The sequence below is a fragment of the Hyperolius riggenbachi genome, chromosome 2, assembly GCF_040937935.1.
Source record: "Hyperolius riggenbachi isolate aHypRig1 chromosome 2, aHypRig1.pri, whole genome shotgun sequence".
In the NCBI taxonomy this organism is placed as follows: domain Eukaryota; kingdom Metazoa; phylum Chordata; class Amphibia; order Anura; family Hyperoliidae; genus Hyperolius; species Hyperolius riggenbachi.
Window position 1 is genome coordinate 490,733,198 of NC_090647.1, and position 13,485 is coordinate 490,746,682.

Consider the following 13,485-nt stretch of genomic DNA (forward strand, 5'->3'; position numbering starts at 1 on the left):
CACTTAGCTGACAAAGCATGACTGTTTAAACAAGAAATCCTGGCTTACGTACCTGGAGGCTGCCTGTGTAATAGTGAAGTAAACCAGAAGGAAATCTGGTTCACTTTGCTGGGAGGGAAGGGGAGGGATCTGTCCCTTCTGTGTACAATACTTTACAGTGTAAGGCCTCCTTCACACTGGGAATCACAAAATGCTAGTATATTCACTAGTGCTTTGCAAAGCTGTTTTCCTAGCGATTTTTCACTGTACAGGAAAAATATTGCATGCAACGCTTTTGTGATTTCAGCAAACCACTGGTGATCTCTAACTGTGATTACATCGCTGTATTGCTTTTCAAAACGCTAGTAAACAGGGGCCGGATTTACCATAAGGCACGTACCTACAGGCACCTGATGATGGAAAGGTGGCCTACTGGGCGTGACCATGCTGCCACTCAGCACAGTTGGATGGAACAGCCAATGAATAAGGCAGGAGAGGGATTAGAAAGCAAGCTCTAATAATTTTGAAGAGCAGGAAAGCTGGCACTGCTGCAAGTGTTGAATTTATTATGGCATACATAAAGTGCAAGCGTGCAACATCTTGCAAAATGGCATAAAAAATCATCACATACCCTTGTGAGAGGAGGCGTGGGTGGTGGTGGGTGCTGGGCAATGATGCCTGACGGCCGTTTTAAGCTGGGATAGCGCTTCTACGGAGGCTGCAAAGTTATGGGCAAAGGCTCTGGTTAAATATCCTCCAGAGCCGACATGTAACATTTACTTCCGGTGGCAGCGCCACCCATATTTCCGCGTCACATGTGCGTACGTATTGACGCCTGGCATCAGAGGTACACTACACGCGTACGTAATACCGCATGGTGCCAGTAATGTACGCATGTCAATTGGATGCATGCGTACTGCATTATTATGCTTATGGGGCATGCGTCAAAATGGTTGCATATGTGAAGGGGAAACTCCCCCTAGCGGCCAAATTGAAGTAGGGCCCGACTCAGTCATACCTGCACCAGGGTGAAAGAAAGAAAGAAAATAAGAAAGATAAAAGGAGAGAAAAAGTGGGGAAAGGAACCAGAAAAAAACGCAAGAAAAAACATGTTAGACAAAGAAGAGGTGGATGATCAGGAGATCCTGAAACAGTGAGGCAAAGTGCGTTACCCAAAGTGTCAGTACGTTTGAATCGTGCCCCACAAAAACGCAAATTAATGCTTTTAAGGGCACAAAGAAGCCACAAGTCTTCAAATTGTGCAAAATCAAGAGGGGAGGAAAATGGGAGGCATGGGGAAATAAAATTGCCCACTACCCCTGGTGAATTTTCACCATGACATATAAGACTCCTCCGATGTGTCCTACTTGATGTCTGTCTAATGTCTTATATGTCATACATGATCATTTTTGCTGTTAATTCGTGGAGAGTGGTAATATGACCAGTGGCTGGTCCTCTTTCCCCTTCCCTCGATCCATGGCTTGTTCGCCCCCATGGTGAAAATCCACCAGGGGTAGTGGGCAATTTTATTTCCACATGCCTCCCATTTTCCTCCCCTCTTGATTTTGCACAATTTGAAGACTTGTGGCTTCTTTGTGCCCTTAATAGCATTAATTTGCGTTTTTGTGGGGCACGATTCAAACGTACTGACACTTTGGGTAATGCACTTTGCCTCACTGTTTCAGGATCTCCTGATCATCCACCTCTTCTTTATCTAAATGTTTTTTCTTGCGTTTTTTTCTGGTTCCTTTCCCCACTTTTTCTCTCCTTTTATCTTTCTTATTTTCTTTCTTTCACCCTGGTGCAGGTATGACTGAGTCGGGCCCTACTTCAATTTGGCCGCTAGGGGGAGTTTCCAGTTCCCATATGCGACCATTTTGACGCATGCGCCATAAGCATAATAATGCAGTACGCATGCATCCAATTGACATGCGTACATTACTGGCACCATGCGGTATTACGTACGCGTGTAGTGTACCTCTGACGCCAGGCGTCAATACGTACGCACAAGTGACGCGGAGATATGGGTGGCGCTGCCACCGGAAGTAAATGTTACATGCCGGCTCTGGAGGATATTTAACCAGAGCCTTTGCCCATAACTTTGCAGCCTCCGTAGAAGCGCTATTCCAGCTCGAAACGGCCATCAGGCATCATTGTCCAGCACCCACCACCACCCACGCCTCCTCTCACAAGGGTATGTGATGATTTTTTATGCCATTTTGCAAGATTTTGCACACTTGCACTTTATGAATGCCATAATAAATTCAACACTTGCAGCAGTGCCAGCTTTCCTGCTCTTCTTACTTGCTGTTTGATGTTCCTAGCTTGAGCACGCTGAAGAGGTTCCAGAGAAGAGGTGTATATGCTTCCTCCAGTGCACACTGCATGTCCTTTAACCTGAGTAGTCTTTGTCGCAATCGCTGTAGTGTCAACCGCCTGCTTCCTTTTGTTTTGGTCTAATAATTTTGAGACAAGAAGTAATAATGGCAGTGGTTGCTATCATCTGAGAGATCTGCAAGTTGGACTAAGTTACGTATGCATGGCCCTGACCTCGGGCCTCCTCAATCACACTACTGTGGCCAGGAATGTTCTGTGCATGTGCAGTCCATAAACACTTGAACTGCGTATGTGCAGAACGCTCCCAGAGCCGGGAGCACGATCTAGTAGGCACGTTGCCCAGGCAGCGCATGTGTGACCTACTCTGACTTGCAGATCACTGAAGTGGATCGGAACCACAGTCAGACCTGATAGACTGCGAGGGGCTGGAAAAAGCTCCAGGCAAGTTAAAATGAACCTTTGTCCCCACCTAGGGTATCCTTTAAGACAGGACAGGTACTTTAAAGTACCATTCTAGCACAAAATGTTTCCTTGTCATGTACAGCCCCCAACTACAGAGTTTGTTCTATTTGTGTAGAAGCTCCTTGACTGGCTAATGTTAAGTAAATCACTTTTTAAGTACTCGGTCAAGAGCATAGACGCTGTCCACTTCCTGCACCACATGCTTTCATAGCTATTGACTACAATCTTCTCAGAGCAATCAGTCTGTGCCCCTCCCCCCTTGACGTCTGAACAGCAGGGTGATGCAATCCAAGCAGCAATTATGCCTCAAAATCCCTGAAACTGGCTCCCTTAGGTTATCTGATCTCATTTCACAAAAGAAAGGTAACATTTCAGCACTTTAATTACCTACAGTATTATATGGTATATTTGGATCCCTGCTGTCAAGATGGGCTTTAGATAAGATTGGAGTATTGATTTAACAAAAAAATGATTATATCTATAAGAAATTGCAGCATAGTCTGAGAAACAATCGGTTAAATGTAATCACTTTTTATGCTGGCCACGTACGTAAGATCTCAACCGCACAATAAAATAACTGAATTGAGAAAATGATCACATGCAACATCAAACTGTAAGCATAGGAATAGCTGATTAACTGCAGTTGTTTACAATCAGAAGCAATCACTTTAATGAGTGGGAGAGCTGGGAGGATTTGTACTGGATTGATTCACACCTCCTTTTGTTATCAATAAATGAATGCAGTAAAATCTGTGTGTGACCAGCATAAAGGCCGGGACACATTCTTAAAGGGACACTTAAGTCAAAGAAAAAAAATGAGTTTTACTCACCTGGGGCTTCCAATAGCCTCCTGCAGCTGTCCGGTGCCCTCGCCGTCTCCCTCCGATCCTCCTGGCCCCGCCGGCAGCCACTTCCTGTTTCGGTGACAGGGGCTGACAGGCTGGGGACGCGAGTGATTCTTCGCGTTCCCAGACACATTAGCACCCTCTATGCTGCTATATGGTATATGATATATGCTATAGCAGCATAGATGGCACTATTGTGGCCAGGAACGCAAAGAATCACTCGCATCCCCAGCCTGTCAGCTCCTGTCACCGAAACAGGAAGTGGCTGCCGGCGGGGTCAGGAGGATCGGAGGGAGACGGCGAGGGCACCGGACAGCTGCAGGGGGCTATTGGAAGCCCCAGGTGAGTAAAACTCATTATTTTTGTTTGACTTAAGTGTCCCTTTAACTTGTTTTCAAATGCTTGAACTAAAGGGAACCTGAAGTGAGAGGGATATGGAGGCGGCCATATTTATTTCCTTTTAATACCAGTTACCTGGCTGTCCTGCTGTTCCTCTGCCTCTAATACTTTTTAGCCATAGACCCTGAACAAGCATGCAGCTGATCAGGTGTTTCTGACATCATTGTCAGATCTGACAAGATTAGCTGCATGCCTGTTTCTGGTGTTATTCAGACACTATTGCAGCCAAATAGATCAGCAGGTCTGTCAGGCAACTGGTATTGTTTAAAAGGAAATCAAAATGTCAGCCCTCCATATACCACTCACTTCAAGTGTCCCTTAAACAATGAAAATAAGACATGGCAAGAGATGTGAGGGTGTGGTACAGGTGTGTCTTTTTCAGAAATAGTTTTATGCTAAAAAGTGTCCATGTTTGGCCCAGTGCACACCGAGCGGTTTTAGCAGCGATCCGCCAACCGCATCCGCCTGTGAAAACGCTTGACTAATGTATTTCAATGAGATGGTGCACAGCAGCGGTTTGAGTTTATTAGCAAACCGCAAACGTGCCTCCTGCTGCACGTCTGCGGTTTGCAGAAGCGTTTCTGCCTCAATGTTAAGTATAGGAAAGTAGAAAACCGCTCTAGAAAACGCTACATCAGAGCAGTTTTCCAGGCGTTTTTGTTACAGAAGCTGTACAGTAACAGCTTTTACTGTAACAAACTATGAGATCTGCTACACAAAAACGCTCCCAAAAACGCTAGGCATGTTTAGAAAACGTCAGTAAACATGCCTAGAATCGCTCTGAAATCTGTTTCAAAAACCTCTAGCTTTTGCAGGATCTGCTAACGGTTTTGGTGTGCACTGGGCCTTTCTCATCTCGGAATGTTAGTTGTTATGCCCATCCCTTCGCTCTACCTAAAAACTTCCACTCCTCCCTTTCACTCATCAACAATCCCCACGCCTTCCTGTTCTTAGCTCTGCTCCGTTTTAAAGCCTAAAATACAAAGGGCTTAATTCACACAAGCGTGATAACTGATAGCACGGCCGTGCTATGCAGTTACCACACGTTCTGCCGCACGCGATGGTTTGCGAGCGTAAAGGCTTATGCCCACATGCTAAATGAAGGTTTGCACGTGATCGCGCGCAAACCATCATTTAGCGCGTAAGCCTTTACGCACACAAACCATCGTGTGCGGAAGATCGTGTGGTAACTGCATAGCTCGGCCGTGCTATCCGTTATCACACTTTTGTGAATCAAGCCCAAAAGTGTGGTTTCTAAAAGGCAAACATCACTGAAATATATATTACAGAAAATAAAAATATGACACGTTTCTTTGCTACTAAGGTTTCATTAATTATTTGTACTACACATACAATTCATTAAATCATAAGTTTATTTATTGAAAAAGCTAAAACATAGCTCTTAAAATACATCACTAACCAAGTGCACCATACAGCTGTAGATTGGCTACAACCTGCTGTTTCCAGCTTCTTAACTACCAAGCACTTGTTAACAACCACGCAGCAATCCCAATAAAGCACATGTTCCAACCGCCCAATCACCACGGCCCATGTAAATTAGAGAACCTGATGGGGGAACTGCACTAACTCTTGTAGAGGGCGTATACAGCTGTGGGCGCTCAATTCACAGAGAGAGTCGTAAAGACCCGTAAAGCGCGTCCGCATGACGCTTTACGGCTCTTTACGACGGGGAATGCGGAAGAAGAGGACGCTTTGCCGGAGGACGACTGGTAGTCGGCCGAAAACGAAACTTAGCCGCGGAGGGAGACCGGAGGGCACCGAAGGACCGGCGCGGGCACAGGACGGCTGCAGGGGGCTTGGGAAAGCCCCAGGTAAGTGAATTTCTTTTTTGGGCCCACGGTTAAGGTTCCCTAAAGTGAATGTTTACCGGTTAAAAAAAGAAAAAGTCAGATACTCACCTAAGGAGAGGGAAGGCTCGGTCCTAATGAGCCTTCCCTCTCCTCTCCCGGTGCCCGGTCCCGCGCAGGATCCCCCGTGGCAGTATCCGACCAGTTTGGTCAAATACTGCCACTTCCGCATGCCGAAGGAACCTTTCGGAAGCCTTCGGGAGCACTCGGGCTCCCGATGACGCGGTCGCTCCATACTACGCATGCGCGAGCACCCTCTATGACGCGCTCGCGTGTACGTAGTATGGAGCGGCCCGTCTTCGGAAGCCCGAGTGCTCCCGAAGACCTCCGAATTTCCTGCGGCGGCGGACGCGAACGGGGGAGCCAGCGCAGCACCGAGGGCACCGGGAGAGGGAAGGCTCATTAGGACCGAGCCTTCCCTCTCCTTAGGTGAGTATCTGACTTTTTCTTTTTTTAACCGGTACCCATTGGCTTTAAAGGGAAGTTTCAGGGAAACCTTTAAAAAAATAAAAATCCATATCCACTTACCTGGGGCTTCCTCCAGCCCGTGGCAGGCAGGAGGTGCCCTCGCCGCCGCTCCAGAGGCTTCCGGTCGTCTTCGGTGGCCGACCCGACCTGGCCAGGCCGGCTGCCAGGTCGGGCTCTTCTGCACTCCAAGGACGGGCTCTTCTGCGTCCCACGCGGGCGCGCTGACGTCATCGGACGTCCTCCGGGCTGTACTGCGCAGGCGCAGTAGTTCTGCGCCTGCGCAGTAAAGCCCAGAGGACATCCGATGATGTCAGCGCGCCCGCGTGGGACGCAGAAGAGCCCGTCCTTGGAGCGCAGAAGAGCCCGACCTGGCAGCCGGCCTGGCCAGGTCGGGTCGGCCACCGAAGACGACCGGAAGCCTCTGGAGCGGCGGCGAGGGCACCTCCTGCCTGCCACGGGCTGGAGGAAGCCCCAGGTAAGTGGATATGGATTTTTATTTTTTTAAAGGTTTCCCTGAACCTTCCCTTTAAGGATCAACATCAAAAGTCTGTGTTTGGCCTACAAATCAGTGCTCATGACTTGCCTGGCCTACATCACTGATCTTGTCCACAGGCACATAGAGGCCCACCCCCTTTGATCCTCAAACGACCGGCGCCCGTCTGCACTTCTCACTCCCACAGGGACTGCAAGACTTCACTAGGGCTACCCGCACTCTGGAACTTGCTCCCACTAGCTATCAGGATCAAACCCACCTGCAATTCCTTCAAATGAGCACTCAAAAGCCAGCTTTTCATGCTCGCCTATCCCCCTAGGCAGAGTTTAAAGCATATTCAAATGTTTGCCTGGTGAAAACTTTTGAAGGACTAACAGCTCCCTCTCTCCATTGGCTGTAAATGCCAGGTGACATGAGAGAACATAGGTCTGGTTGCTGGTTACCTTTCCTTCATCCATTTGATGGTGGGAGGAGGCTCTCCAACAGCTTTGCAAGGCAGGACGATGTCCCTCATCCATGGTGTAGTCACAGTACCACTGAAGGTCAGGATTCTGGCAGGAGCTGTAAGAGAAAGACAAAATCAGCTCTACACGGGTTTAAATAGACACTCAGCACATTCCACATTACGCAGCCAAAGGTATTTTCATAAGAACAAGTCACAAAAAGGTGTTATGGCTGGTGCACACCAAGAGCGCTTCTGAATGCCTTTAAAAATTTCAGCGCTTAGAAAAGAGCTTGGCTCATGTATTTCAATGGGATGGAGCACACCAGAGCGATGTGATTTTTCTCCCTAAACACAAACGCTGGTCCTGCAGCATACGCATAGGAAAAGCGGAAAATCGCTCTGAAAAGTGCTAGATCAGAGCAATTTTTCTAACGTTTTTGTGTCAAAACCAGTACACTACCAGCTGTATAGTATCTAAAACAAAACTCTACACAAAAACACTCCAAAAATCGCTAGGTATAGATAAAAATAAAAATTGGCAAAGCACATGCCTAGAATTGCCTTGAAAAATCAATTCAAAAAGCGCTGAGCGTTTGCGATTACGCTAGCGCTTTTTGGTGTGCACTGGCCCTTAGTGACAATCTGAATCTCTACAAGTGAGCCCATGTCAGTTTGTGGAGAGATACTTTCACACAATGTCCCGCACACCTCCAACAAAAGCTAAAGTTTTGGGACTGCCACTGTTTGGTCTGGGCAATAACAGCTCCCCTAGTGTCCAATTTTGGGAGTGGCCTGTTTGAAGCATGCTGGGCCCCCACCTAATCGCTTTTCATTGAATTTCATGTACAGACCACCTAAGCTGTTCACGGCAATCGCGTCATACTAGGCCATAGTTGTCACGCAGTTCTCATCCACTAGAGACTTCTGGAGGCGAATCCACTGTGAGCACAGTAAACGTTTAAGATTGGTTGGTGAGTTCATACATGATACAATCTCGATTGTATGTACAATCGGGAAAATAAAGTTATCGATTTGCACTGGAAATCTAGGCCAATATGCTGCTACCACTCTCCGTATTGAAAATGAGGCGGAAAGACCTCAAAAGCTAATTGTTCCTAAAAGGTCTCTTTCTCAAGGACATAGAGTTCTAGCATGGATCAGAATAATCCCGTAACAAGGACAAAACTGGAACAATCAAATTGTTAGTCTTATTATAAACAGAGTAGGTTCACACATGTTCTAAAACGTATCCGTGGTTTTTAGCCTGCATCAAAACCAAAGCCACGGATACCAATGTTAAAAATAGCATCCACCTTCACTTAAAAGAAAAACGGATCTGTCTGCGTTCAGGGGGGTCCGTTTTGAAAACCTGAACGGATGGTCCGGATTTGTATGATTTTCACGGACCCCGGAAACACGGAGGGGTAGTGAAAATCAATAAGAAAACGGATCCCCCTGTACACCGCATATTTTGACACAAAAAGGATCCGTTTTTTGTGTCTCAGGGGAGGGGGCCGCCATGCTGGAGGGGGTAGCAGGCAGGAAGGGGGGCAGTGGCGGGGAGACGGGTCACCCCCCCTCCCTCACCTAGGTCCTCCCTCCAGTTAGTTTCATTGATAAAATCATTAATGTATTAAAATGTAAGCCAAGCAGGGAACTTACTTCCTTGTTTTCCACCGCTCATCGTCACTTCCTGCAATACCGCCCAATGAAGTACAGAGGGCGGCATTGCAGGAAGTGACGGCGAGCAGTGGAACGCAAGAAAGTAGGGCCCCTGCTCGCCACATGGCTTACATTTTAATACAGTAATGATTTTATCAATGAAACTAGCTGGAGGGGTAGCAGGCAGGAAGGGGGGACCCAAGTGAAAGAGGGGGGTGACCCCCTTCCTGCCTGCTAACCCCTCCAGCATTGCGCCTCCCCACCAACGACCAGGGCTGGGGATGTTTCCACGGACTGGAAACACAGCTGCAAAAACAGCCATTTTCTCTCAAACGGAGAGAAAACAAAATGTGTTTACAAAAACGGATCCGTTTCAAACGGATCCAATTTGCAACAGACAAGTGTGGACCTAGCCATACACAAAAAAATATGCATTGGATCTGGCAAATAAATATATCTGGCAGCTGAACAAATTGGTTGGATAGAATAAGTAAGAGATGAGAAATGAGGTAGAATGTCAAAGTTCAAAATGCCGTGTTTGGCTAGGTCTAGTAAGGGATAAAGTCTGTGCGCTGAAATAATCAAAGTATTGCGTTCTGGCCAGTGTTCTGCTCGTCTGTCGATTGATGAACAAAAACACTCTGACACTGGTGACCTGGGTTCGAATCTTCCAGTTCAGTAAGCCAGCACCTATTCAATAAGGAGGCCTTGGGCTAGTATCCCTAACTGCCTACTGAGCATGGCCTAGTCAGTGGCTGCAGCTTGAACTAGGCGAGCTTTTCCAGGAACATTCACTCCCAGACCTATACCAAATTATTGCATAACTTGGCTGACAGTATTGCTGTGGTTTGTTTTATTATTTTGATATGGCAGATTTTAATCTAATCTAATCTAACTGATATTAAAAGTTAAGTTTTATTATGGTTATTCAGCTGTAGAGCAAGGTCAGTGAACAGAGCTGTGATAAACAGACAAAACATGGAGAAGAGAATTAGAAAGCCCTGAATTCACAGTTCACTCTAGATTTGGGTTCTTCTGATCGGTGGCGTAGTGGAAAGCACTCTTGCCTTGCAGCGATTCGAATCCCAGCCATATCACTATCAGCACAGAGTTTGTATGTTCTCCTCGTATCTGGGTGGGTTTCCTCTGTGTACTCCTGTTTCCTACTACACCCCCAAAACATACAGATAAGTAAATTATCTTCCCCCTAAAAACTGGCCCTAAATTACAATGGACATATGACTATGGTAGGGATTAGATTGTGAGCTTCTCTGAAGGACAGTTAAGTAATAAGACAATATACTCTGTACAGCGCTGCGGAAGATGTTGGCACTATGTAAATATAAAATAATAATAATAGTAAAAAAAAAAAAAAAAAAAAAATATATATATATATATATATATATATATATATATAGCAGGGCCCCCAACCGCCCCGTTTTCAGCGGGACGGTCCCGATTTTGGGGGGCCGTCCCGCTGTCCCGCGCTGCCCCCCCTGGTCCTGGCCGCTGGGGAGTGAGGGGGAAAAAAAGCGATCGAGGCACCAGCCCGGTATGCGGCATGGATGGCCGCTGCCGCCATTAACCTTCTCCCTCCTATTATCCCCCCCAGTGTCCCCTTCCCCTCGCACAGTAAAATGGGCAGTGGAGCGGGCTGTAACTCTTACCATTGCCGTACCGGGATCCCATCTGGTCTTCTCGCTTCCTGCTTCCTGTGACGTCACAGGAAGCGAGAAGACCAGATGGGATCCCAGTACGGCAATGGTAAGCGTTACAGCCCGCTCCACTGCCCATTTTAGTTACTGTGCGGGGGGAAGGGGACACTGGGGGGCATTTTAGGAGGGAGAAGGTTAATGGCGGCGGCGGCCATCCATGCCGCATACCGGGCTGGTGATTCGATCTGCTTTTTCCCCCTCTCTCTGCCCACCCACCCACGGCCACCCTCACCCTCCTCCTCACCCACGGCACCCTCCCAGGAGTAATTAAATAAAAATTATTAAAAAAAAACAAAAACTTTTTTTCTGAGGTGGGCGTGACTAGGGGGTTGGGTGTGTGGTCAGGGGTGTGGCTTAGTTGTCCCGTTTTGGGACATTGAAATGTTGGGAGGTATGATATAGCTCTATCTTATAAAAGAGGGAGCAATATAAAGAAAATAACCTGGAAGACAGTCCACACACTTTAACCACTTTATCCACCGCTACAGTATATCTACGTCCTCTGTGACTTCATCTAAGCCACAAGTCAGTAGATATAAGTCCTGTAGCTAAAGCAGTGCTGTGCAGGATTGGGCTTGCTCCTGTGCACACCTCCAGCACCATCTTATGCAGCACTAATTGGTGAAAGCGAATATATGTTTCTTGAGCAAATAAGATTGGTTTTTACCATTAAAATACTTTAATTTTCTTAGTACATAGTGAAAAATACACACTGTAGCATTATTTCAGAATCAAATATCCTCACCATATATTGTGACAAAAACATTGTCTAAGTTTTGTGATAAACTGTAATAATAACCAAACAAAATGTGTATTTTTTTATCTACAGTAGCGCTGAAATTGGTGAAACTGAGAAACAATGTATTTTTTTCCCCCTCCTTTTTCCATTCAAAGGCATAGAAAACAAAATTGTCCGAGGGAAAAAATACAATACAACGAAAGCCCAGTTTGTCTTGAAAAAACAATATATATTTCATTCGGGAGTCATAAGTAGGGATAAAGTTATTGCTGACTAAATAGGGACATAGCTAAACCGTCAAAACTGCTCTGACACAAGATCTGGATGCGAAACACTTTTTATGCTACGACTTTGCTGTATGCTGGTCTGCTTTCTTCATTTGACTGAAGTTTCTCTCTAGATTAGGAGAATATTTGCTTTTAACCCAAACTGTTTGCATCCACTGTCTTCAGTAATAGCCTTCTGTTATTACTGGTACTGCGATAAATAATTTAAATTAAACACCCCAATACAAAGCGTAATAGAACAGGCAAACATTACGGTTGGAAGAGGGCGATTAAATATGAAATCGGAGCCCTGTTTTGTTTAGCCTCTACCAGCAGAGGCCCCAGCAAATTATTACACCATTTATTACAGAACAAATTGGCTTTCTATTTTCCTGAGGGCGATCTTCTGCACTTGGCTGTCCTTGAGGGCAGAGGAGGGAACACCAGACTCTTGTAATCTTATTCTCGGACTCCGTTTTACTGTACTGGAGAAAGCCAGTGGGGGGGATGGGGGGTGGTTGGAAGAGATTCTTAATCTTTGGCAAAATGTTCAGTATTTGAAAGAGAGGAGATTAAACTCGGAACATACAGCATGAATTATTAACCGTGTCACCATCTCTGGCTTCTGCGAATGTCCTTTCCCCGTCTTGAAGGTGGCCAGGCTTTCTCAGGCTGGGTAAGGCCTCTGCATATTGCTGATGAGTGCGGCGTCCGATGAACCAGCCCGCAATGTGCTGCCGTATAGGAAGGGCTGGCCATTCATCATGTTCCGACAAATAGCATTCCTCACAACAAACCTAATTAATTACAGGCTAATTGCGCTGCTGACACAATGCTGCTGCCACATTTGCATTAAAATTGAGCTATTGTGAGATGTAAACATGGAGGCGATGTGAAAGTAATAGGCTTGCCCTGGCGCTCTGCAGAGGTGAAGGGCAACTCCCAGCAGGCAGTAAAGGCATTTGGTGGCTGGATAATGTTATGCTGCAAATGTGCAAACGCAACGATCCACTTCAAACACATCTCCGGGCAAAAGCACAGGTTACATAACTTTTTGGGCAGCATTCACTAAGCATTAACGCATTCGGTAATGCTGAAAACAACTGATTTTACCAATCACCTTCCCAAATTACAATTCACTAAGCCTGTTACCACACTGAAAAATAGAATTACGACTAGTGAGGTAAATTACCGACTTGTGCGGTAATTGCCTCAGGAAATGTCAAATTGCAATTCACAAAGATTGTGCATTCGGTAAACCGGCAAAAGTGTTCAGTATTTTTCTCCAGCTCATAGCAGCTGATAACTTGCTCTCTCCATGCTGTTTCTGTGCAGTAGATTTGACAGACAGCCTTTAAGGAGAGCCAGGCAGCCAATAGGGAAAGCCACACAGCCCTGCTTCTCAATCTGATTTGATCAGGGATTCCGGACTGGGTCTTTCACTGTATCAAAGCAGAGGAAGGGTTTTTTTTTTTTTTTTTTTTTAAGAGGCTTTTCTGCATCCTTTTAGATGTGTACATCTGTATTCTGGTGGCTGCAGCACATCTAAAGGGATGATGAGAATCACTGGACAGAAAGCCCCGACTCATACACTCGGAGCTAGTAAAAAAGGGCGCACAGGGATAGTGGACAAAAAGGGCGCCGCCATAGACCGCAAAGCAAAATATTGGCTATTAGGCGCCTGACAGGAAAAAAGGGCGCCCGAGAAATAGCGGTTACAGGGATCGTGTTAACAAAAGTTTTTCTTTACAGGATAAAGTTTATAACAAATATCGTTTACAAGTTCGTTTTGACTTTGTATTATACT

At 46.2% G+C, this 13,485-nt stretch overlaps 1 protein-coding gene across 8 annotated transcripts in view; it reads right to left on the reverse strand.

Annotated features, from left to right (window-relative positions):
- The window catches only part of DSCAM (DS cell adhesion molecule), a 635,668-nt gene that overhangs the window by 221,200 nt on the left and 400,983 nt on the right, over nt 1-13,485 (reverse strand). For all 8 annotated transcript variants that reach the window (XM_068270401.1, XM_068270399.1, XM_068270402.1 and 5 more), the window contains one exon: nt 7,295-7,412. In XM_068270401.1, the coding sequence (XP_068126502.1) occupies nt 7,295-7,412 (118 nt within the window). The remainder of the gene's footprint in view (nt 1-7,294; nt 7,413-13,485) is intronic.